General features: G+C 40.8%; 1 protein-coding gene across 1 annotated transcript in view; it reads right to left on the bottom strand.

Moving 5' to 3' along the window:
- Nucleotides 1–2,905: 2,905 nt before the first annotated feature.
- The window catches only part of GTF3C3 (general transcription factor IIIC subunit 3), a 42,333-nt gene continuing 18,214 nt past the window's right edge, over nt 2,906–27,024 (bottom strand). The window contains exons 7-18 of the mRNA XM_075530453.1: nt 24,627–24,774; nt 23,966–24,038; nt 21,095–21,198; nt 20,019–20,190; nt 17,085–17,287; nt 16,154–16,255; nt 15,406–15,541; nt 13,416–13,653; nt 12,728–12,918; nt 9,173–9,297; nt 5,875–6,027; nt 2,906–4,244 (exon numbers count right to left, since the gene is read on the bottom strand). Coding sequence (XP_075386568.1) covers nt 4,122–4,244; nt 5,875–6,027; nt 9,173–9,297; nt 12,728–12,918; nt 13,416–13,653; nt 15,406–15,541; nt 16,154–16,255; nt 17,085–17,287; nt 20,019–20,190; nt 21,095–21,198; nt 23,966–24,038; nt 24,627–24,774 — 1,768 coding nt within the window. The 3' untranslated portion in view covers nt 2,906–4,121. The remainder of the gene's footprint in view (nt 4,245–5,874; nt 6,028–9,172; nt 9,298–12,727; nt 12,919–13,415; nt 13,654–15,405; nt 15,542–16,153; nt 16,256–17,084; nt 17,288–20,018; nt 20,191–21,094; nt 21,199–23,965; nt 24,039–24,626; nt 24,775–27,024) is intronic.

The following is a 27,024-nucleotide window of genomic DNA, read 5'->3' as shown; positions in this document are numbered from 1 at the left end:
TCCTTTCTTTTTTAAATCATATTTTCTGCTTTCTTTTCGATTGAGTTTTTTCTTGGTTTTATCACTGTTGTCTGTTTTGTTTTGTATAATTTTCTGTATATCAAATCCAGGGTAGGTAAGTCTATAGAGACAGTCACTGGATTAATAACGATCTTGGAGCCAAGGCAGGCGAGGTTGAGGGGAAATGGGGAGCTAATAACAATGACTGCAGGAAAGAAGAAACTATTCTTAAATGATTGTGGTGGTGATCATACAACTCTTCTTAGTATTACTGAGCTACCAAATTGTATGACGCATGAATTATATTCCAATAAAACTTTCTTTTTTTAAAAGTTTCCTCCTGATGTCAGCTTTCAAGCATGGGAAGAATTCGACTTGCCATTGGTCCCTTGTAGATGGACAGAGTGCTGTCATTCTGACTATGAATGTGAGAGGCATGTACAATTTCCCATTTCCCCCTGGAAAGGCTAAGTCAGTCCCTGCAGGACACTATGTAGGTCGGGCAAACTGGGCTAAGCGGGGAAGGCCTCCCCAATTTCCAGCAGGTGAGCAGCTCTACCGTGCCCCCTCTAGTGGTCAAATTTATGATCTTTCCTTCACTGTGGCCGAGCTAAAATGGAGACAGACATACAGACCGTATCGTGCATGACTCACCCACAAGGCAAACCTACCAAGCATTTTTGTCTAAAAGAGCAAATTCTGTATAACATGTTATTAGTAAAATATTTCTTTCAGTGCCTTTGAGGTCTGGCACTACCCTTCAGTAATAAGCATTCATCTGCTGCATTCAAAACCCTCTGAAATAAAACAATCTGTGTAACTAGCTTCAGAAAGGGGAAACAGATATGGTCGACTTACTCACGATTGGCGATTTCAGGTTGACTTTGGCTTGTTCTTTGCTGCAGCTAGACCACCGAGTCCCTGGCATCTGTACCGACTGCTCTTTCCCTTCACGAACTCTTCCTTGAACTTCCGTCTCTGAATCGAAGCACCTGATTGACTGCCGGCACTGAAATCCCAGGTGTTCCCGATCATTCTGAGAGTCAGATCCCCTACCTAGAATCAGGGTTCATCTGGGGAACCATCTTCAGGGTTGTGATTAGGCTTCGTATGCATTGTGGTTCCTGGGATGACAACCCAACCCCTCCACTGGCTGAAAAACCAACCAACAAAACCTAAACTCACTGCCATCAAGTCAATGTCAATTCACTGCAACCCCATAGGACAGGTGGACCTGCCCCTGGAAGTTTCCGAGACTCTTTATGAGCCAACCCAATCACAGGAGAACATGATTTGGGTCGTGGCTGGAAAACAGCAGCCAGAAAGCTAGGTGAGGCGTGGATGAACCTCTTTCATCTCAGGTTTTCATCAAATGTCTGATCACACATGGCACATCCCAACGACCACCAAGCTGAGGTGGCGCGGGAGCATGCGTGTTGTTCCCTGGCAGGCTTCTTGGGCCAGAACACTGTATTTCCACTGGGGCTCTTCCAAATGCCAGTAGTTGTTTCTCCTCCGAGGTCAGGGTTCTCCTCAGAGAATCCTCAAATCCCCCACTTGATGTGGCTTCGTTTTCTAGGAGTTAAATTGGAAAATGAATCTGGGCAGCTCATGATTCAACCTGTGGTCTTTCACTTAATCATTTGGCATTCCTGTATTCAGAGAACGGCTGATTCAACAGCAGGAGGGGCCCTGGTAGCCGTGAGTTACATGTCAGGCCATCAGCAAGGTCAGTGTTCCCCCAACCACCAGGGGCTCTGAGGGAGAGAGACGAGGAGGCTTGCTACTGGAGTTGGTCTCAGAAACCCAAACGGGCAGTGCTACCCTGTCCTGTATGTGTCAGAATCGCCCAGGGCAGTTGGTTTGGTTTCTGGAGTTGTGCAGAGACAGACAAGAAGCTCTTCATTCAGGAGCTGACTCCCCTTGGCCAGCAGAGACAAATTTCACTGCAAACGGTGGCTGTCGGGATGGCATTGTTGAGGTCAAGGTGGTAAAACATGGCTATTAGAAAGTTGCCCAAACGCTGTTTTCTACAGAGGTTTAAAGGTCTGGAATATTCTGGGGAAAACCAAAAAAACCTGTCAAGGCAGACTCATAGAGACCACCTGTGGATTTTCAAGACGGTATTTGCTGGGGTAGGAAGCCCATTCTTTCTCCAAAGGAGCATCTCGTGGTTTCAAACTACTGACCATATGGACCAAAGCCCAATGCATAACCCCACACCATTAGGGCTCACGAAGTTCTGGAAGACAGGGAAAGTTTTTATAAACCCCACTTGTTTCCTTTTTCTTTTATAAACCATCTAAAATTTTAGGTTGTTATTTTGAAATCTTCAGGCGCCTCTATGAGCAAGTTGTTTGCTGGTGATCTTAAACACTATTTAATTAAGATCCTGTCAAAGAAACCCAATGCCAACAAATCAGTTCCAACTCCTAATGAACCTACAGACCCCATAGAATTGGCTCCTTAGCATCAGACTGTACATCTCTATGGGAGCAGCCTACTTCATCTCATCCACATGGGCAGCTGGTGGGTTTGAATCCCTGACCTTATGCTTAGCTCCTTCTAACTAAGATAGAGATGCTAACACCTACCTTACAGGACAGCTGTGTGAAATCTGAACCACACGGCACCATGCATTGCACACAGCGGCACACTGTGGTACAGAACTTAACAAACGACAGCCAAACAAACTCGTGCAACGTCAGCTCCCCCTCCGCCCCCATGCCCAAGAGGAGCCCGATTTATGGCAGATAGTGATGTCACAGCCCAGGGAGCTTAATTCAAAAGAAACTCTAAACGCAGCATGCTTAATTCCATGGGATTCCAAGAAATAAATCTAACTTATCACTTGATCACAATGAACCTTCATGAATACATGAAATAAACATCTGAAGCCAGTAAGTGAATTATAAAAATAACATTTATTAAAAGCACACACAGATGACACGGAGGACTGACTACAAGAGATCGGCTGTCAACGAGAGAGCTACAGAGTAATGCCGGGGGCTCCCAGCAGCCCGCTGTCCTGCGTTCGCCCTAACTCCCGCACTGGCTTCCCGCCCACAACCCGACTGCCCCCACAGGCCACGCGAGCATTTACTACCGCATCTCCCACAAGAACGTTTTCAAGCCAATCACCCATCCAAAAAGTATTTATCATCTTAGGTTCAAGAACACAGTATTTTGAGATGAGTACATAGTGTTTATTTTTTATTTCGCCAGCAATATATTCCACTACAGACCTAGGGATTTTGAAGCCAGTAAGCTCCTAACCGCGACTCTCCTTTCTACTGCCTTTGCGGTCAAGCGTATAATAGGACTTGTGTTTGCTTGGAGCAGTACGTTCTGAATGACGCCAGCCTCCTATCCCAGGGCTCACAGTGTAAGAGGCTAAGATACATGCAAGTTAGAAGATAAAGTCTACTACATAGCCACTTCAAATAATTGTCAGGAACTGACAGTTACATCATTTTCTTGGCATCCTAAAGCACCTCAATTTATCTTTCTTTTAACAAGGAAATCTCATTTTCCATGGGATCTGAAAAACTGCTCCATGCAAAAACAATAGGTCACTAAGATATGGATAACTGACAACCATTACGATGTATGTGGAAACAAAAACAAGCTTTACTTCATATGCTTTACTTAGGGGACTACAGGAGAGGTGATTAGCTACTTCAGGGGTCCGTGACGGACTCTGTCGATGCCATGAGGGGTGAGACCACGCACGGGCTGCTTGGTTAATAAATGTCATCCAGCACCTACCACAATGCCCGGCAGGCAGGAGGTGCTTAATAGCATTAAATGCACAGAGTAATAGTGATATGAAAAAATAGAAAAACCTTACATATGTATTATATTCAGTTGCAAGCTACTCAAAACCTACTTTTACCTAGTTCATCTTTTAGGAATATTCCAAAAAATGCAAAAGGGTAATGAAAGGACAATACACAAATTCCTTCAGGAAAAAAAAAGTTTACAGACACCAAAATCTTGTTATCACATACGACAAAAACAAATACACTGTGAGATAATTCTGGGATTATCACTTCCATTCTGGGAGCTAACAAAAGCCATGAAGATTTGGGTCCGTACATAGCCCTTTCAGATGTGCTTCTTCATATGCAAACATAGGTGTACAGAAGCTTCTGGGCCATTGCGATGTTGCCGCTGCTCTGATAGATGAGGGACAAGTTGTAGGCAATATCTCTTCGCAAGTCTAACTGGTCAACTTCTATGCCCTAGGTGGGAAATACATAAACACTTTTAAAATTTCCAATAGGATAGATTTTATGACAAATACATAGTTTCACAAGCTTAATTTTTCAGACATCCATTACATTAAAATACTAAAATGATATTATAAAACTGCATACACGTAAGGTCTAAAATGTTATCAATGCGCTTACTCAGCAACTATCAAACAGCTCTATCATCCACGTTACAGTCAGCTGCAAGCTACTCAGAACTACCATTACCTAGCTCATCTTTTAGGAATATGTCAAAGAATGCAAAACATAATGACAGGACAATATACAAATTCCTACAGGAACAGAAAATTTACATATTTAAGAAAAAATATCCAAGCAGCAAGTCACAGAAACAGTCTAAAATGAATTTAAGTTAAAAGTGTTTACTAAAATGAAAACATTAAAAAAAAGTTGCATAAAAGTATACTCTTAGGTTGGAAAGGGCTTTCCAAAGTCAATACTCAAAGAAATAGAAGGCAAAGATAAAAAAACATGACGATAACTGACCCGAGCAGGGGAAATGCACTGAAGAGAAGGACAAGCATACAGGTAAGCAGGTCTAGGAAAGCACAGGTGCCCTGGTAGGGAGTGGTTATAGGAGGGAGGGGGAGGGGGAGTGGAGAGGAGAGGGGAGAGAGGAAGGGTGGGGTACAGAGGGGAGAGGGGGGGGGGGGAGAGAGACTTTACTCCCGTAAAGAGTTACAGTCCGGGAAACCCACAGGGGCTGTTCGACCTGGCCGTGTCGGGTTGCTATGAGTTGGAAATGACTGATGGCAGTGAGCTGAGCTTGAAGAAAGCATGTAATAAATTAATGATGATAATTACCTTGATGGGGGTTAGCACCGTAAATTATTTTCCTCCTTAAATAAAGCAATGAATTCAACAGAATAGATCTAGGTCTGTTTCAAATTTTTCCCAGTACAAAATTTTGGGGCCAATTGAAAAAAGTATCTACCATGGAACTGACTAAAAGTATCTACGTACAGCCTCCTCCCTGGGGGAAGGACAGCAGAGAAGAGGGCAGGGGAAGACGTTGGACAGTGTAACATGACAAAATAATAATGATTTATGAATTATGAAGGGTTCATGAAGTAGGGGGGAGTGGGGAGGGAGGGGGGAAATGAGCAGCCAATATTAAGGGCTCAAGTAGAAGGCAAATGTTTTGAGAATGATGATAGCAACTAAGGTACAAATGTGCTTAACACAATGGATGTGTGGATGGGTTGTGATAAGAATTGTACGAGCCCCCAATAAAATGATTTTAAAAAAAAGAAAAAAGTATCTGCCACAGTTAATAATGAAATCTTTACAACTCAGGTAGCAACAAATCAAGGCATTTACTGAATAAAGAACTTGAAAGTACATATAAAAAAGTATGTGTCATTTGCTTAAGGACTGAAAATGAGTAACTGAAAGAAAACAGCTGGGAAAGAGTGTGGTAAAGCTCTCCGTCACTAGCAGGCTGTTAGTTAAATCTGGGGGAAGACAGGTTATACACAGATTTTCAACGCATGGGAGTGGCTACCCCTCACACTCCTGTAGTTCAAGTGTCAACCATACATTCACTTGCAAATGGTCTGAAGTAACTCCTCCTCCGGGGTCAAAGTGAGTCATACACTACCTCTACCGCCAGTGGAGGGAGCTCCAGGGCCTTCTGATAATAGTGGATTGAAAGATGAATCAGTCCCAGCTGGTGCAGGCCACGGCCCAAATTATAAAACGATTCCTGGCAAGGTCCACGTAGACTTAGGTATCGATTAAGAAAGGAAAAGCCCTACAAAATAAAGATAATATTTCATTCATTCAACAACTGCATGCCAGAAATGTTTTAAAAAGTACAAACTTGCCCCCAAAGAATATCATTTATCAGTCATGTGGTGTCATATCAAGTCTAGGCAAGAACTCCTCTGATGTTGCTAAAAAAAAAAAAAAATTAAGCTAACTTCAAAAATGATAATAGAAAATAAAGTTAATTGTAACAACTAATTGCCTAAAACTTGCCATAATCCATAAGATGACAAGTTAAGTTTTTGATTTGAGATAAGTGTCTAACATTTGAATAAAATATAAAAATGGAGCACATAAAAGTAGTAGTTGAGAAAATGTTGCCCCCAGGGATAGTGGCTGACAGATGACAAGAGAGGTGAGACCCTCCGGGCTGCTCCACACCCATCTGGGAGTGCTCAATCCCCACCCTCACGGGCCTCGAAGCACGTTCAACCCTCCCTGCACAGCCCCACCTGTCTGAGCTGAACGACCCCAAAGAAAATCACCACCTACACAGGGAACAAGCTCTGATTTCTGGCAAAGTCCATGGAATGACAAACGTAATTTGTGGAATTTTATATATAAAATTCTTTAGAGAAAAAATGCTAGGTCAAAAATAAGAGCAAAAAAATTATTCCTAAAATATGACAATGGAATCTGGAAATATTCAGACGAACAGATTATTAAAGGTGTTTGTAAAAACTAGACCATCCAAATGGGAAATACTGAGGACTTGTATGGAGAGAGGCAACAACAGAGATGAACACACCGGGCACAGCAGGCAGAAGTCAGCCCAGAATTAGAAATATCCCAGGCAAAGCAACGCTACAAGACAGAAAACAGGGAACCAGAGATATCAAGTTTAATGAACATAATGACAAAGAAAACAGAGGAAATTGTGTAGTTACACGATTTTCAAATAAAGAGGAAATCAAGTAGATTTCAATATATTCAAAGTGTTCTGAACTTGGAGAAGAAATTCATAAATTACAGGGTAATTTCAAAGGAAATAAATAAACCTAAAATATTTTTTAAATCATAAAAAATTAATAGTCAAATAACAGTGAAGAAAAGATCAAGAACACCCACAAAATGCATGCTGCACAGAAAATGAGTCCAACGTAATCTAGAATGAAATAGAAAACCTAATCCTGAACTTTATGTGGAAAGGAGAGACTCGGGATAAACAAAAACTAGTACAGAGCAAAGTTGGTGGTCTCTCACTTCCTACCCCAGTCACGATGGCCAGATGGACAGACCAACGGAACAGACACTGAGAATCTGGAAATAATTCCACCCGCCGACAGACAACTGATCTTCGACAAAGAGTCAAAGCACATTGTAAGGAGAAGAAATGCAATCTCTTGAAGAACTGATGTAGACGTTCCCAAAAGAACACCACAGGACTCCTATCTCACACTACACACACAAATGAGCTCAAGAAGGATCAGAGACATACATGTAAAAACCAGAACTACGAAGATCATCAATGAAAAAAGAGGGACAAATTGAGGGGCGCTAACCCCCGGCATAAAAACACATTTCCTACATAAGGGAAAAAACACAAACAGCAGATGGCAATCTATGTTCATCAAATGATTTCACTACAAGATGAAGAAGAGACCTGCAGACTGGGGGAAACGGGGGTGGCATTCAGACAAGGACTTATCTCTAAAAGCTACAGAAAACTTCCACATTTCAAGAAGAAAAATGCAAATAATCCAACATAAAAATGGGCAGAGAACATGAACATTTTACCAAAGAAAAGGATTTGGGAAGCCAAACCTTTAAACTAATCTGTCATGTGGGAAGTACACAGCCCGACAGCTCCTTAGAAGAAAGGATGGCAATACTTTGTCTCCCAGACTTTGGACACAAGAGCCCAGCTGACAGTGTGTCAACAAAAAAAGAGAAAGACTTTCAACAACAAGAACTGACACAGTAACCGCCGTGGGGAGGGCTCAGGACAGGGCAAGGTTCCTGTTGCACATGCCCCTGGGCTGCTGTGAGTAGGTGCCAACTCGATGCACCTACTACAACAGGTTTTATAGACTTTGTACCAAAGTTGCTCAGATCTCAAGACAAAAATTTGTTTTAAAGCTTACGTACATGAAAAGACCTCATACATATTACTCATAGAGAAATACAAAAAGCCCCAGACAGGTAAAAGATATGCACACTCATTTACAAGAGGAAAAGGAATATAAGCTAAAACAATGACATATTTTTCATCTCTTAGATTAGACAAGGCTACAGTCTTATAACTTCAGCGACTACTTGCTAAGTGGCAGGTCTTAATTCTCCCAGGAGTTAAGCACACTAGTGAACAAGAGACAAACGCTCTGATTCTCAAGGATCAGAGGGGACAAGCCATAAAACATATGTAAGCAAAACAAAAAAATAATTTCAAAGTATTATAAGACCTAAGAAGAAAACTTTAAAATAATAATCTATTAGTGATGCTGTGAGAAAGCTACATTTATCACACGTTAATGTATGTTTTATTATGCTTTAAAAAACTAACTTAACATAAACGGATTATCTTTGCAAGCTAGGATGGCTGGAGGCCTAGGCGCTGTACTTGAACTCCTCCTCCGGAAGCTGCCTGTCTTGTTCCTTCTGCACTAGCTGAGTGTCCGTGCTACGTCCCTCGGATCAGTCTTATCCACGAGAACCACTCCGTGCAGAGTCCGAGAGTGAGTGCTGAGGTGGGGAGCTCTTGGAGAGCTCCAGCACGCACGCCAGGCAGCATGACCATGAGCACAGTCTTCATTCTACAGACAGGCACAGGTAGGGAGAAGGTGGGGAGGAACGGGGAACCCATCACAGTCATCTGCATAAACCCCATCCCAGGAGGACAAACAACAGTAACATGGGGGAAGGGTGACAACTCTAAGAACTTATAATTTCTCAAGGGATCATGAGGGTGGGGGGAAGGAGGGAAAAAACAAAGAGGAGTTGATCCCAAGGGCTCAAATAGACAGTAAATGTTTAGAAAATGATGATAGCAACATAAATACAAATATGCTTGACACAATAGAGGTATGGAATGTTACAAGAGCCCCCAATAAAATGATTTAATAAAAAACGAACCAAAAGGAAAAAAAAGACATATAAAGGAATCCAAGGAGTGTGGAATCCAAATGAATTACCTGCACAATAAGAGCGTGTCTCCTCAGTACATACTTCTGAGATGCCATGTGGACAAAGGTGAGGCCTACACAGAGGCTATAGAGAGGCTCGTGGGGGCGCGTGCGAAACGCTTGAACGTACTGTCCTGGAACATGAGCAGTGAGTTCAGACGGCATGACAAGAACACATGTCTTTATTTATTCAACACTTACTCTACTATATTTTAAAGCTAAACAAAAATTCCTTTTTTTTTCAAATGTATCATCTTAAAAGTCAATCTGGATATACATTAACTTGATTATGGAAACAATGTATAATTAATGTTTATTCCTGAATGTATTCTGACCCTCAAGATTAAATATAAAAATGTCCATTTCTTTTAGACAGTTACACACACACACACACACACACACACACCCATGTGGAATATGTCCAAGTAAACACTCTATCAGACAGTACTCGTGAAGTAACATTACTCAAGAGAGTTTCTCAAAACACCGAATACTGAGCCATCTATGAATGATCTTAAGTTTTATTTTAGAAGCAATCAGGGTATCTGCTTCTATGGAGTTTTTCTGTAAAATGAATTGACCTGTTTTATAAATTTAAAAGTGATGAATCATGGATGTGAAAAAATAATCTTTTGGATGTATTTTTAAAATTTTTTAAATTACAATCACGGTTTTCCCTAAGTCTAGTAGTAACTGCCTTACTTTTCCTATGACAAGTTAAATGGATCTAAAAAGCAAGGATATTGTGGTTTTAGAAATATCATGAGAAGTTCATATATATCTCATGTGGAAAACCTAACCGTATGAGGTAAGATAATTTAAGTAATGGAGTGAACTATAATTTAACATACATAGTTTACTGCATACGAAAACTGATTGAGCTTCGATTTTAGAAGCAAAATTCCACAAGATCTCTTCAGCAGCAAAGATGGTAGCATTTTGCAATTTGGATGGCTACATTTTTACTTTATCTCTATAAAAGTTTTTAAATACAGAAAAACAAAAAATTTACATTGCTAATATCAAACTAACAAATCCCGAAAGGATACACATTAGAACATTTCAACATTTGATGTTTAGGATTACTGTTTAAACACGTATTAAACCACCAGCCCAAACCAAAGTAACTTGAAATTATTCAACAGCCCAAACCAGGTTATTCAGAAGTAAATCTGGTATGACTGCCTTTAGATAGCAGAGATACTTGGTAAAAGTGAAGTCTGTGAGGTATTTTTCTAAGTGCATTCTTCTGATCCATATTTTACAAATTTCATATAAGAACATAAAAATAAACTCCCCTAATTTTATTAGAATTAGTAAGCATCATGCAAACAAGTCACGATTTTAAGACAGGGCCTAAAAGAATGAACTATCAGTAAATCCTAAATCTCTCTTTTTTTACTCTACCAAATTAAGATAATAAAGTATCCATAACTGATGAAAATTATTTCATAAGTAAAAAAGCCTAGGCAAGAGAAAAGTCCTGATCTTTAAAAATCAGTATAAAGCAGCACACTAACAGAGAGGTCTAGGGGCCGGCCCCCAGACCAGCTACATCAGGAGCCTCCCCAGAAGATTGCACTGTAGAAGAAAGCACTGAAGATACAACCCAGGGAGACGAGCACAGGAGTGAAAGAATGGTACGTGGTGCGACCCCTCCCCCCGCACACGCACACGCAAGGGCGTGAAGCACGAAGGGCGCGCCACAGCGCAGCCAGGGCAGCACAGCAACCAAGTGCCAGAGGGATCCTGCAGACTCGGAGGGCAGGCTTGGCACCGCATCAGACTCACTCGGAAAACATACATAAGGGTCAGCAGACAGAAGGAACTATTTATAAGCCCACCTTTTTTATAAGCCCCCTTTTTTTCTTTCTTTTTTCATGGCAATCCATATAAGGTAGGCAAGATAAATAATCCCAGGAGATTATTGGGACCAACAGTTCTGGGGTGTGGGGAACAAAGGATAGGAAGAGGTAGGAAAAAGGGAGGGGGAGCCAACAAACCCAGGGACAATGACTCAACAAGAGATCTAAAATTGATGGTGTGGAGGATGTAAAATGCTGGTGGGGTTTAATCAAGTGCAATGTAGCCAAGAATAACTGAGAGCCGAATGAAGGTAGAACATGACAGTGGGACGGGAGGAAAGAAAAAAAAAGTAAAGAACTAGGAGGCAAAGGACATTCATAGAGGTATAAATATAGGTGTGTACATATATATATTTATTATGATAGGGATATAGGTCTATGTACATACATTTACATGTTAAGTATCAAGGTATCAGATGGACATTGGGCCCCTAATCAAGCCCTCCCTCAATGCAAGAATGCTTTGTCTTAATAACCTGGCATTCTGTGATGCTCACCCCCCGACACGATCACTGATGACAAAATGGGAGCATAAGCAAATGTGGTGAAGAAAGCTGATGGTGCCCGGCTACTACAAGCTAAAGCATCTGTGGTCTTAAAGGCTTGAAGTGGCCATCTAGCTGACAAGCAACAAAGCCCACATGGAAGAAGCACACCAGCCTGTGTGATCACAAGGTGTCGACAAGATCAGGTATCAGGCTTCAAAAGACCCAAAACAATCATATCATGCAAATAAGGGGGATCGGAGTGGATAACCAAGCCCATCTATAGACAACTGGACATTCCCCCCTCCCCACAGAGGGGTCACAAGGAAGGAATGACCAAGTCAGGGTGAAGTATAGCACTGACAAAACACACAGACTTTCTCTAGTTCTTTAATGTTTCCTTCCCTCCAACTATCATAACCCAGTTCTACCTTACAAATCTGGCTAGACCAGAGCATGTACACTGGTTCAGGTAAGAGCTCTCGACACACAGAATACAGGACAGATAAAACCTTCAGGAACAATAATGGAAGTAGCAGTATCATGGAAATAGGGAAGGGAGACGAGGAAGAAAAGGGGAATCAATCGCAATGATCAACACATAACACCCTTCTCCTGACAAGGACAAACAACAGAAAAGTGGGTGAAGGGAGACAGCAGATGATACGACATACGAAAATAATAATAATTTATAATTTATCAAGGGTTCACAAGGGTGGCAGTGGGGGGTGGGAGGGAAATGAGCTGCTACCAAGGGCTCAAGTAGAAAGAAAATGTTTTGAGAATGATGAGGGCACCAAATGTACAAATGTGCTGATGCAATGGATGTATGTATGGATTGTGATGAGAGTTGTATGAGCCCCCAATACAATGATAAAAAAAAAGAGAGAGAAAATGATGATGGCAACATATGTACAAATATGTTTGATACGACTGATATATGGATTGTTATAAGAGCCTCCAAAAATTATTTATAAAAATAAAAAAGCGTAAGACCTACTTCAGCCTTCTAAACACTAAAGCTTAATAATAACAATGCAGTATTACTATTACTATTATTATTGCTAACATTTAAACAAAGGTGCTTCAAAAGCATTTTTTTCACAAACTTTTCCAAGACTCCGTGGAGGCATTCACTCTACGTGTAAGGCACTGGTAGGTCATTTGTTGCTATTGTTTCTAATTGTGAGAAATATATGCCAGGACTTACTCACCAAGCGCGTGTTTAAAGCTACCAGACACAAATGCATTGTGCCCATTTAAGACGCAGAGGGCGTGGTTTTCTGGGTTTTTCAACATTAAACGGAGGCAGAAGCGATGATGCCGCACGTCTTGGGAGTGCATGGTGACCTGATTGAAAATGTTCCACAAGTGGGGCTTGTTGACATTTTCCATGACCATTATCCTGGAAGAGAAGAGCACGGTGAGGGGAGGTAACGGAGAAGGAACTCCTCCAAATGTCCACAAATAAGACTCCTTCAGTGTCGCCCTTCAACATGGAGCTGTGCCGGCTACAACTGGAAAAGCAAACCATTACATTCTATTTTAGATAAACTGCTCGCACTGTGGAAGAGTTTTTCTCAGAAAATGCTGCTCAAGTAAGATTTCCCACATCCTTTTTTCTGCTTTCCACAAATAAAACTTTCAAACCAAAAACCAGAATTACTTTAAATCTTACCTTTCCCACTATGGATGCTACTCAAAGAATACTGAATACTAACCAACAATGACGTGTGCCAGGTGTTGTGACGACTTTACGTAGAACTCCTTTAGCATTCCCAAGAACCATGTCACAGGTAAGTGATTAAGGCATAAGAAAAGTAAAAATCAAACAGCTCAATACTTAAGTATGAGAAATTAAGGCAAAGCAAATACACAGTCTAATTAAATGATTGCTGTCACCTGATATAGTTGTACGCTTTTCTGAAATTTCTGTCCAGAATCGCGGCAGAGAGACCAAAGTACTCTAGTTCTTTGCGCTTCTGTCTATCATCATAAAACGAGTAATATTCCAGAGAAGAATCCACAAGTAACTCAGCCTCTTCATATCGGGATAGATCACATAAGGAGTATATTGCCTTCAATAAAAGGTTCCACCAGTCGTCTTTTGTCAAGACACTTGTGAGTACAGCAAATATTGCTAAAATAGATAAATGAAAAACAGAACATTGGATTTCCACAAATCGCACTGAGGGGAAAAACACCATCACTTCTATGGCAAACAATATGACTATGGTCTTAGAGACCTTGCCAACACTGTCCTACCCATGATGGACGGAAAGGGACAGCTGCTTGTTTGTGCTCTCCTTCCAGGAGTGACGGCGGCATGGCAGGACCCACTACATCGACCACAAAGTCAAGTCAGCTCAACCTGTGTTCCTCCTCAACCCTAGTGGATGTCCAGGGTAGGTGACGGGCTACTCGGCATAGGGTCAGTGGAGTAGATGAAGCTTTCTCCCCCAAGATTCAAGTGTTAGAGACCCGGAAAAGAGTGGCTGTGAATAGGAAGACTCGATGGCCATGGGTGCAGTCACATCACTGCGCTTTTCCTGACAGTGGACTCAACTCACTTTGAGACGCAGGAGCTTCTTGGTCTTTTTCTAATTTCAATTACTTTTTCTCTGCTGTAGAATTTCTTTCTTCTCTCTAAGAACCCTCCTTTATAGAAACCAAACCAGACCCACTGCTACGGAGACAGGGTAGGATTGCCCCATCGGGCTTCCCAGGTTGCATCTTTACAGAAGCAGGTGGCCACACTGTCAAGTTTCACATAACACAGAGGGATGTGGTGCGGGGTGAGCCCCACCAAGATGAAATTAGCCCCAAACAAAAACCTTACAAGTCTACGAAAAACCAATAATGGACTTGAAATGAGAAATTACAAAGCAAGAAAACAGGTAGGATCAGACAAGAGAAAAACGGGAGTAAATTTAAGACCAAAATACAAGCTTCAGGTAGAAGCTGTTGGGTTACCGTATATACTCGAGTATAAGCCAACCCGAATATCAGCCAAGGCACCTAATATTATACCACAAACACTGCATTAAAAATGTGCTGAAAAACTCAGCTTATAATTCAGTAAATTAAAAGGCAGCAATCAAAGGACAGAATGGGTGGGGCTCTGGGGCTTTAGTTAAAGCTAGATTATGAGCAACTGAGTCTTGCCCCCACCTTACTCCCAGGTCCACAATGTAGCTGCCTCCCTCCGACTCTCCACCATGCCATCTCCCTCCTAAAAGCAGTATGGCCGTCTGCTTCCAAAAGGCTCATACGGATCTCACAGCTACTCAGCCATTCTGGACACTCCCCCCTTGACCACGCACACTACCATGCCCGTAGCAATGATTTAACACAGGTTTTGTTGAATGAACTACATCAAAATGCATTTTTTTCTGCCAGGTAGACACTTCCAATTCATAAGCTAAGGTTTTCCCCAAATTTAGCTTCTCTTAGTATTAACCTCACCCACACATACTTTTTCAAGTGAAAATAAATGCCTTTAATCATGGGGTCAAAGCAATTTATTTCCAAAGCATTTCCATGACTGTTGCTACATTTATAAAAAATGAATTCAACAGAGAATAGAATGTATGTAATTGAAGTGATCTGTATTGCCATCTAATCTTCACTAATTCATAAAAGGGGATATAGCTTCTTCTTTAAAAAAACAAAATCAAAAGCTTTATTCTAATTCTTTCACAGAAAGGGGCCAAGCAAATGGTGTCAATTAAAAAAATACATTTGTATTTGTTTTTGTTTTGTTTTTAAATAATAACAAACAAATGGTGTCCATTATATTTGAAGGAGTTTAGAAATTATAGATTACTGTCCAATGTTACTTTATGAGTTTTTTCCGATCAGCTACGTCTTCAATAACAAAGTAGATTCGTACCTTTTGCGTCACAATTTGCGCTCTCTTGGTCACTGTTGTCGGATATTTTGTCTCTGGACACTTTCATCAGGTACAGATGCCTTTCTCCAGACTTAGAACTGGATATCAGACACACCTGTGCTCTGTTCATCGCTACCTGAAGTAAGGAGGGTAATTGGAGATTTTAAAAATTGTAAAAATGCTCCTTTTTAAGCCTACGGGCCACAAATACCAGAGAATGCCTGAAAGCTCCCTTAAAAAATAAAAAGGAGGCTAAATTACTAGACACATAAAGCAAAATGAATTGTCCCCTTTGCTTCTTACCAAAAGAATGCTGGTCACATTACGCACCTTAGAAAGTTAAAAAGAAGGACATGCACCCTCTCCCAGGACAGTTCTGTGAGGCAAGACTCCTCTAAGGGAAACACAAGTCAATTCCACACGCCACTAACAGCCACTTCCCCAAAAAGTTCATCTCAGAAAGCACAATAAACCTGTACAATACGTTTGCAGGATGGACAATTTAGGCCATGATACTGCCTGAAGACTTTGTGAAAAGTGTAATATCACATTTTATTTCACTAAATCTACTGTCAGTTTTCTAGATTAATGTAGAACTTTCAATATAGGCCTCTAATTTCTGTCTTTTGTTTTTATTTGACTATCACTTTAAAAAGTTGGTTAAGTTTAATAGATTAAAACATACTTTTAAAATAAGTTAAAATCTATGTTTAACTATAACTATTTAGACAGTCAACAGGTTACCCACCTTTAAAAGCATGGCTAACATGGTAAGTAAGGTATCCACATAGCCATACATTTTGCCTTGTGAAAACAACAGTGTAGAGCGGTGAAGCAGTAGTTTCAGTTCCTATGCAAAAAAAGCATATGATAATAACTATGCCAAAGATTCCTTCCATGTAAGTTGACATGCTTCTATATAATATAAAAGTGTTGCTTTTGAGACTATAATTAATTAAGACCCAGTACTTTAGAAATTAAAATTCACAGTATCTAGTAAGTAGCTGAAACTGTTAGGTAGCTGGATAGGGGTTGTTCCTCTCTATGCCCAGGGGACCCCCTACAGTAAGTTGGAAGCCAATAAAGGCTAAAGGGCATGTACCAATTCTGGCCCAGAGCCAGGGGAGTTGTACACCTAGGTGGGCGATACACCTGGGTGGGCCCAATCTAGGGTAGGTGGGCTTAATTCAGCCCATGGGGTCAACCAGTATCCTCGACCACACCTCCCAGCAGAAGGCCCTAAAAAGGCCAGAAGTTTGAGCCACCCTCTCTTTTCCAGCTGCTCCTCCTTGTCCCACACAGGGGGTGGGGGTGCAGGTGTGTCAGTCAGTTGGGGTCTCTCTCTCTCTCTCTCTCTGGCCTCAGGCCACCACATGGTTGTGCCCCGCCCTGAGGGTGCTTGTGTTCAGTGACTGTAAATCCTGAACATCTTCTGTCCTTTATAAAAACCCAAGTGGATGACAAACCAGGCTTTGGCGTGAATTCTTTCTCATGCACAGCCAAGGACTGAGGTATTTCTCACGAGAAATCAAACAAAACCTCAGGCTCAAGTCACTTTTCCAAAACACTGAATATAGCACAGTACCACTTTCAGATATAAGCTATGGAGACATCCTAACTCAGGAGAAGGCTCTAAAATATAATCTAAGAGAACTTTCCTTCTCTGATAGATGGCCTACCTGCTGTGCAGCATTTGCATCCTGGGCTAAAGTATCTGGATCATACATTGGCTCCAGAGCTTCCAGAGCTTTCTCAGGATGACCCAGCTGCTGCTGAAGGGTGGACAGTGAAATCCTAGCATCCAAATGGAGGGGAGCCAGATCCACCACTTTGCCATAGCTTTCAGCAGCACGTTCCATATAGCCTAGGGCCTTGAGACATTCTACAACAATGTTAAAATGAAACATGTGAATAATGGCTTGCAAACTGATCAAAACAGTTACTTCCTTTTTAAAGTAATGTTGTAACACAAAAGAAAATTACAAGAATGCATACATATTTCTAGCACTTTACAACATTTCTTCCTTCTAATTTAAAAATCATATTATTTGACATTTAGATTGCTCCCAAATTCTTGCTCTAAGTAAAACTGCAATAAACATGTTCATGTATATAAGCAAGAAAATTTTTATAAATTGGAAGAACAATTTAACCCATAAGTTTGTTTTACTAGTTCAATTTTTTTAAATTATGTTTTTCATTAATAGTCAGCATTTAAAAAAATTAGGATTTTTATAAACTCCAGAGTACTGGGTAATTTTGAATCCCTGAATTTGGCAACACTGGATCTGCTAGCTGGCATGTGGCCCAGGGGCCGAGGCCAAGGAGAGCAGCACCCTCTGGGTTTCACCCTTCCCTACTTCTCTCCCTATCTACTTCACTTTCTTTCACCCTTCCCTACTTCTCTCCCTATCTACTTCACTCTTTTTGCTACCCGTTAGCCCCTTGAGTTTTGCAATTCCCCAATAAACCTACCTTCCCTCATCCATTCAATAACTTCATAACTGAATAAATTATTTGATAATGTATACATTGTTAGGGGTTGAGGGTACTGGGCCACATTTCCTGGATTCTATGCCCAGTCAAGCACAAAGCCCTGTCATTTGAACCTGAAAGTGAGAGCCCTGTAGGCACTTGTTCTCTTGGGCTCTAACAGGCGCACCCCTAACATGGGCCCGGCTTCCTCTTCCTTCTTTATTGCATGATCCCCTAAAATGGTATTTTTGCCCTCAATTATATTCTCAGATCTCTCTTAAATATAATCTCCAGCCTAATCTCCGATTATAAGGGGAAAATCTGAATACAGATGAGTCATAATAAGTTTGTTCTTTTTCATATTTAATGATGCTTTGCTATTTTGTTTTGAGCATGAAATTCACTAATGATTTTTCTTGTATACTGGTTCCAAAGTTCTTCACGGTTTTTAGATTGGCCTGAAGTATTATGTTCCTCTAATGTTAAGCTATAAGGACTCAAAATGGAAACGGCATTTATCAGCATTATCATAATTTAAAAGACTTAAAAATCATCAACTGCAGGCAGTGCAGGCACTAGCACTTTAACTGCTCATGTCTTTAAAATTCCCATCTTGAAAATAATACAATACTCTCAATTGCTGGCATGACACCTGCAGCCGTGCTCAGGTGTAACTGAAACAGTGACGTGTTACCTTAATCATAAAGTGCTTTCTTTCCTATTTCATATGTGTGAGTTGAGGGAGCTACTGTCCTAAAATGCCAATCAATGCTTCTCTAGTTACAGGTCTCACTTTCAGTCTTCATGTAGTTTTTTAAACCAAGAATGCTCTGAAAAATATTAAGGCATTTTTTTGTGTTGATCCAATAAGAAATCTCATTAGACTAATTCTGCTGTCATATACTTCTTTAAAAATTTAGCTGTGTTTCTTAAGCTATTACTTCCAGTCGAAAAGGTTTATTTCGATTACTGTGGACTAAGGAAAATGAGGTAAGACTGAGTCTATCTGTGGTTCAAAGAAAACTGAAATTATACAGTATCTATTTTTCTTAAAATAACATACTAAACCCAAATTTTGAAAACTAAAAATCCTTCAAATATTAGATTCAGTCATGTCTGGCAAGTCGATCAGACGCATACTCTGGCAATATTGCAGGTTTGGTTCCTGGCGACTGTAATAATGGTAAGATTGCAATAAAACGAGTCATGCGAAAATTTGCTTTTCCGGTGGCTATAAAAGGTAAGTTACACTGTACTGTAGTCTACTAAGTGTGCATTAGCATTATGAAAAAGTTCAAAAACACTGTGAAAATTACCAAAATATGACACAGAGATAGGTGCACAGGCTGTTAAAAAATGTTATCTGTAGGCTTACTGGACAGCATGGCCGTCATAAACCTTCATTTGTTAAAAATGCTCAAAACAGTGGACTACAATGAAACAAGGCATGCCGGCACTGGAACAAGAGCCAGAGGGGGGAAAAGCCCCAGGTAAGCAGGCATTTAGGGATATTGTTAGTCCTACGTCATGATGGCGCACGCACCACTCAGTGAACAGTTCCCCACAAGCATAATTAGTGAGGGGAAAATCACTTAGAGGTTCACTAATTCAATTTAAAATACTTTTAAAGCAATAAACCCCTCAGGACCGATAATGAGAGTAGTGATAGTAAGGGGAAGGTTGGGTAGAAAAGGGGAACCAATCCCAAGGATCTACATGTATCCTCAGCCTGGGGGACGGACGACAGAAAAGTGGATGAAGGAAGACATCAGACAGTATAAGACATGACAAAATAATAATAGCTTATAAATTATCAAGGGTTCGTTAGGGAGGGGGAGCGGGAGGGAGGGTAAAAATGAGGAGCTGATATCAAAGGTTCAAGTAGAAAGAAAATGTTTTGAGAATGATGATGGTAACAAATGTACAAATGTGCTTGACACAATGGATGTACGTATGCATTGTGATACGTTATACGAGCCCCCAATAAAAGGATTAAAAAAAACCTTTTAAAGTACTATCTCAAACCCAGAAATAGTTTCACTAAAATATTAACATTTTACACGGTTATTACTATATTTATAAAGCTCCTTGCCAGATCAATTAAAATGGTCTCCTCCTCAAAGTAACGGTTGACCTACCTGCGTGCCGCAGCCAGACCACTGCCAGGTTGTATCTCTCTGAGCAGACGAGGGCACTGAGAAGGGGAAGGGCGGAGCTGTATTCCCCAACATCCAGAAAAGCTTCGGCAACATCTAGGTAGAGGTCCCCCATATCTTCCGGATTCTGCTCCACAAGCGTTGTCAAGAGAGGCTTCACCCCAAAATAAACGCCTTAAGTCAACTTTTATTATAAAAATGTAGACACACATAGATAGGGTACTTCAGTAGTTTACACAGAAAAAGCATGAAAAGATACTGGAATTTTTCTGCAAACTTTTGCAGCCCCCTCCCTTTATAATCTATATAGCTATTATCAGGCAAGACGAAAGGACCCACAAACCCACAATGGGACGCTACGTAGGTCCTCAGGTGCAGTCCGTCTCTCCAGTAGCAGTCTGGAGGGTGAGGGCCAGCAGTTACTGCAGAGATGAACTACCCACTGGGAGATGAGCAGTGTCACACGGCACTGTAAGCAGACAGTCCTTACATTTGAACTCACCACAACAGGACCAGGAAAGAAAAATCCCCACTTATAAATGGGCCTGCATCCTTCAAACCATGTTGCTAATGGGTCAACTAGAAATCAGATGTGAATTTCTGACTGCAGAGAAAGCCATCACCTGAACCCTTGCACTGTTCAAGAGTCGACCGCCTATTTCACATATTTACTCCACCATTACCTATCTGATCTCCTTAGCCTGAAACACCCACGAAGCCTGGGATTTGTATATTTTATTTAATATCTTATCTAAAAGTCTTAAAATTATTAAATACTTATCTGATGTCAGGAAAAAGAAATAACTGTCAGATTCATCACCAATGGTCTCAGTATCATATTCTGACCTCTGGTTTATTCTGACTTTAAAAGACAAGTTATGTATAAGCCAATTCCCAAAACACTTAGCTTTTATAAGACATCCATAGAAAAGTAACATTTGTTTCCAACTAGTTATTTGAAGAAACGTGAAAATCTAGAGTCGTTACAATTTCTTGACCTCTGTAAAAAAGAGATTCTTTCATCTGAAGGCTCTCATGCAGACCTTAATGTTACCTACATTAAGTGGTTCCAGGATGTTGAGATGAACGAGGCAGACCATCAGTTTCACTGTGATATCTATGGGCACCCCTTCAGGTATACTGCAAGAAACGCTCTCGCCATCTGTGGAACACAGACAAAAGCTATAGGTATAGGCAGGGGTAGAATCTGAGGCACATGAAGCAAATTACATCTTCTATGTAAGAATTTATTAACTTCATTCAAATCAAACAATTCCACTGCGCTTCCCAGTTAAGTGAACTCTCTTACTAGGTAGGTTTTTACATCCTCTTTATCCTGACTTTGGCAGCAATTATCCTGCCTATTCTTTTCCTAACACTTTATTCACTTATTCCCAAATCAACATTAACTCCTTTATTTCCATCAAAACTATGTAACTACAAAGACAAAAAGAAATTAGAATGTATGAAGTCATTCTTCCTGAAGTCAATATCCTCTGCTTATCTTCCTTTCAAAGGGGCTAGGAAAAGGATACAGCATTGTACTGCTTTTCAAAACCTCCTAACAGTAACACAATGTTTAAGTCCTCAGAAATTAATTTTCAAACCACATTTAAGGTATATTTTGTAAAGTCTACTAACTTCTAAACTGCAGGACTCCATTTCTGTGAAACCCAAAACACAGACATCGGAGATTTGTTAAGTGGTAGACTAAAATTTTAAATTCCATTGAAATGAAATAATCTGTTTCATAGAAAGTATCTTATAAATTGACTAAAACAGGTCTACACACAGATGAATGAATGCATGAATGCTCGGGGACCTGACGGCCTTGTGATCAGACAGAGAGCATTGCTGAAGCTAAGTTAAGCTGAAGTACCACACTTGATCTCCCTCTGGCCCTTTGAAATTTGTTTCGGTTTGAAAGAGCAGAGGTGGGGCTGGGGGCTGGGGTGGTACCGCGCAGAGGAAGCCTCTGGTAAATGCCTTCCGACCAGAGCACGGGGTGAGTGACAGCCGTGCTGGCATGCCCTCACTGCCACGTAGATGGTGGCAGAGGAAGTGACACTGAATTGAACACTTTAGTCGTCTGATCTCCTCTGTGGCTCATTTTAAAGTTGTTCTAATTTTTTAATATTTTGTTTCTTTCCAATGGAGCTTTTTCTCTGTTCTATTGGTGTTGCTAGCTGTTCTTGTTTCTTTGCTTGTTGTTGTTGTAAGTTTTGCTATAGGAAATCCAGGCTAGGTGTATCCATAGACCGTTAACTGGATTCAGGGTTTCTGGGGTCTGGTGGGGGAGGGGCAGGGAAATGGGGAGCTAATAACAATGAGTACAAGAAAAAAGAACACGTTTTAAAATTGATTTTGATAATGACTAACTCGTCTTGATATGACTGAACTACTGAATTGTATATGTGAATTATATGCCAATAAAACTTAAAAATAAAATAGGATTCTATCTTCACTATATCTGGATTCAATATTCAAGAAAAGAGAATTAATGAAATACAGTAAAATATATTCAGTGATAAAACTATGTTGCTAAATAAAATGAGCAGAACTCTGTCTTAATATTTTAAAAAGGGAGAGTCATATTTTCCAACAAAGCTATCACTGTCATTTTAAACAGCAATTATAATGCAAAATAACAACCTAATTGTTAACCCAGCCCAAGCCAAAGAAAATAAATGAAATTGGCAGAGTCCTTCTGGGGACCTCGTCCATGTTTATCAATCCAGTTTCTACCCTTCACTCTGCTGAAGCTCCCCAACCAAAGCACACTAAACGCGCCTGCTCCGGCAGGCGGGTCCTCACACTCGGCAGCCTCAGTCTGGAACGCACACGTTTGGCTGCGGTCTGCTAAACTTGTTCCTCCATATACTTGTTCTGATCCTTAATACAGCCTCTTCTACTTTCTCTTAACACTGGCTTTACTACAGACAGTATCACGACTCTCCCAATTACAATTAAATTGTATACATTTCACTGGAACCCCTCATCCCTGAGAGCAGGAAATGTCATGTATGGCATAGTACTGAAAGAGTCTGAATGCCAGCCTTCCGGCCTGACTCTCTAAAGAGATCGTTAATTTGCACATCTAGAGTTTCCAAACAACACAGACATTCACATTACCTTCTATTTTTTAAGCAGGTGCTTAAGTTTAAAGGAGAATTTTAAAAATCAGATCATTTTAAAAAGTTAATTGCAACTAAAAAAATCTTGAAAAACTGTTCAGCAATTCATTCTTTTTTTTTTTTCAAATACAATTAAGAAGCCCTGGGTCAAAGATAAATGCCATGTTCAAATGGATGTACCGAGATAAAAGAGACTCAAACATGTCTTTAATAAATTACTGTGGGGACCGGAAAAACTAGAACAAATGAGACCCAAAGGAAGCTAAAGAAAGAAAATAATAAAGATCAGAAATCAGTTAGAGAAAATGAGAATCGATACAAATAAAATTCACCTCTTGGGGAGAATTTTTTAAAAAGTGACACAAGGCTAAGTCAACAATATTGGTACGACGGTCCCAGTTCATATACACACAGAGTTAGTCCAAACAACAAGTGCTCCGCATGTCTTTGCAATCAATGGGTAGCTCCAGACTAGTTCTCTCAGTAATGTACTTGTCTTCCTCTTGCTAGGGTATCTTCAAAGAAAAGGGTAATTTTGTGCCATAGGGGGGGAAATGTTAAGGCTACTATCAAAATTTTAATAAAATGACTGTGTCTTCCAGAATCGCAGAAGCTTTGCAACAATTTACAGGAATGCAGTCCATACACAACAGTTAAAAAAGATACTGCCGGGGGGGGGGGATTACTGAGTCAATAAACACACACCCCCACACACACCCCCACGATTCCAAATTCTAAGGAGAAATTACAGAGGCAGAGAGGCTTATAAGCACTGTCCTACACAAAGGAAACTACCTTTATTTTCTTCCATGGAGCCGTCTTCTGTGGTTCTTTTCAGCAGCTCAATTCCAGAAAAATCAGTAATTATCTAAAAGAAGGAGGAAAATACGAAGAAAATAATTTTTGTAATGTTATGTAATAAGTGTTTTTACAATGCAAAGATGATAAATTCTCAAATAATTCTTGAACATGAAAATCTTTTTAAGGAGCAAGAGAACACCTTTTCTAAAAGAAAAAACTGTAAAGTTAACATTTCTATATCATATTTACTAAAGATACTCCCCAATATCAAACCAGAAAACTTTCCCAGCAGCTTATGGGGTACATCACAGCAATCAGCCTGTTAAATACTGTTACCGTGAAGTATAGACATACTTGGCACATGTGATATCAGCAATCTCTGCATTTTACATTTTACATGGAATCTAGAAATCTACTGTTTGCAGACACTTTACAGATGCAAAGGGCTTCAAAAAGTGAAATTAAAGTATAATTTTCAACCAAAAAATATAATTTTCCCAGGAACTTTTTAAAAACTCCTCGTGTGTGTGCATGTGTGCATGTTTATCAGTAACTTAATGTACATGTCCAAAATGAGCAAGGATGTCAATTGTTAAGAATTTCTGTAATACACAGAATGCATTCAACATCTAATGGAAACGTGGAAATGTCCCACCTCCAGAGCTCTGTCATATTGTTTGTTAGAGATGAAGAGTTCCGCTGCTATGTTCACATCTTCCATGGAGACTAGGCTTTGATGTTTTGAGAAAGCCTCTTCAATGATGTTAATAGCTGAAGTGACGTCATTGGCTTCGTAGTAACTCCTAAAAATTTAAGAGGCAAAGGGATGAATATTTCTTTAATTCAGCTAATGAAACTAATTTCCTTGCCCAGGTCTTTAACTGATTTTCATTTTCTTAAAATTTGGGAGAAAAAAAATTTCTTCTTTAAAATCCTAATTTTATCTGATCCAGTGTGTGCAATTACCAGTACTTCTTAACTTGAAGTATATCTCACTCAGTAAAACCTACTTGCTTTCCTTTCAACTCATTCCCTCCGAAACGCAATACCAACAGCTCTTCTGCTTCAACATTTTCAGACCCCCATACCTGTCAGTCCTCGTATTCTTCTTTCTCATTATACTGACTGCCTTGAAAACGCCTCCATTCTCTAGCCCCTCGCAGCTGAAAGCCTGCTTTTCTTTTTTTTTTTTTAGTCTTAAAATTTTTTTTTTCTTCTTTTACATTTTATTAGGGACTCCAACAACTCTTACCACAATCCATACATATACATACATCAATTGTACAAAGCACACCCATACACTCCCTGTCCCAATCACTCTCAAGGCATTTGCTCTTCACCTAAGCCCCTTGCATCAGGTCCTCCTTTTTTTCCCCCCCTCCCTCCCTTTTCCCCCCTCCCTCATATGCCCTTGGTAATTTATACCTCGTTATTTTGTCATATCTTGCCCTATTCGGGGTCTCCCTTCCCCCCTTCTCTGCTGTCCCTCTCCCAGGGAAGAGGTCACATGTGGCTCCTTGTAATCAGTTCCCCCTTTCCAACCCACTCACCCTCCACTCTCCCAGCATCGTCCCTCACGCCCTTGGTCCTGGAGGTATCATCCACCCTGGATTCCCTTTATCTCCAACCCTCATATGTACCAGTGTACAGCCTCTGTCCTATCCAGCCCTGCGAGGTAGAATTCGGATCATGGTAGTTGGGGGGAGGAAGCATCCAGGATCTGGGGGAAAGTTGTGTTCTTCATCGATACTACCTCACACCCTAATTAACCCAACTCCTCTCCTAAGCCCCTCTATGAGGGGATCTCCATTGGCTGACACTTGGGCCTTGGGTCTCCACTCTGCACTTCCCCCTTCATTTAATATAATATATATATACACATACATATATACATATACACATAAATACACATACATACACACACTTATATCTTTTTTTTTTTTTTTGCATGATGCCTTATATCTGGTCCCTTGGGCACCTCGTGATCGCACTGGCCGGTGTGCTTCTTCCATGTGGGCTTATTTGTTTCTGAGCGAGATGGCCGCTTGTTCACCTTCAAGCCTTTAAGACCCCAGACACTATCTCTTTTGATAGCCGGGCACCATCAGCTTTCTTCACCACATTTGCTTATGCACCCATTTGTCTTCAGCGATCCTATCATGGAGGTGTGCAGTCAATGATATGATTTTTTGTTCTTTGATGCCTGGTAACTGATCCCTTTGGGACCACTCGATCACATAGGCTGGTGTGTTCTTCCATGTGGACTTTGTTGCTTCTGAGCTAGATGGCCGCTTGTTTATCTTCAAGCCTTTAAGACCCCAGTCACTATCTCTTTTGATAGCCGGGCACCATCAGCTTTCTTCACCACATTTACTTGTTCACCCATGTTGGCTCCAGCTGTTGTGTCGGGAGAGTGAGCATCATAGAGTTCCAATTTAATAAAAGAAGGTATTCATGCATAGAGGGAGTGTTTGAGTAGAGGCCCAAGGTCCTTCCGCCACCTTAATACTTGACCTATAAATATAGACACAAAGATCTATTTCCCCAACCTCCTATATATATTTGCATGTACATGTCTTTGTCTAGACCTCCATGAATGCCCTTTGACTCCTAGCTCTTTCCTCCATCTCCCTTGACCTTCCTCCTGCCCTACTACCATGCTTCATTGCCACCTGGGCTAGAGTATACCTCTTCTCTAAGCAACCTTACCCTTGATCATTTCCCACCAGGCCTGCCACTCCCCCTTCTCTACCCTTTGGGGTCCCATGTTTTTCCCTTGTCCCTGGGTTTGTTAACACCACTTCCTTACCCCCCCCTACCCCCCACCCCAAGTCCCCCCGGAACTGTCGGTCCCGTTGTTTTTCATCCAGATAGTTCATCCAGCCTGTCCTATTCAGACAGACCTGTGGAGTCACTAACATGCACGAAAACTAGACAGAGGAACACAAAGCAACAGTATATAACCAGACAACCTGCTTTTCTAACAAGCTCCTAGGTGATGCAAATGCCCCCACTCTGTGGGGCAGCAAGGATCTAGACAACCATTTCGCACC

Source organism: Tenrec ecaudatus, chromosome 13 (genome assembly GCF_050624435.1).
Source record: "Tenrec ecaudatus isolate mTenEca1 chromosome 13, mTenEca1.hap1, whole genome shotgun sequence".
Taxonomy (NCBI): domain Eukaryota; kingdom Metazoa; phylum Chordata; class Mammalia; order Afrosoricida; family Tenrecidae; genus Tenrec; species Tenrec ecaudatus.
The sequence above is the reverse complement of the archived record's forward strand: the minus strand, read 5'-3'. Positions and strand labels throughout refer to the sequence as shown.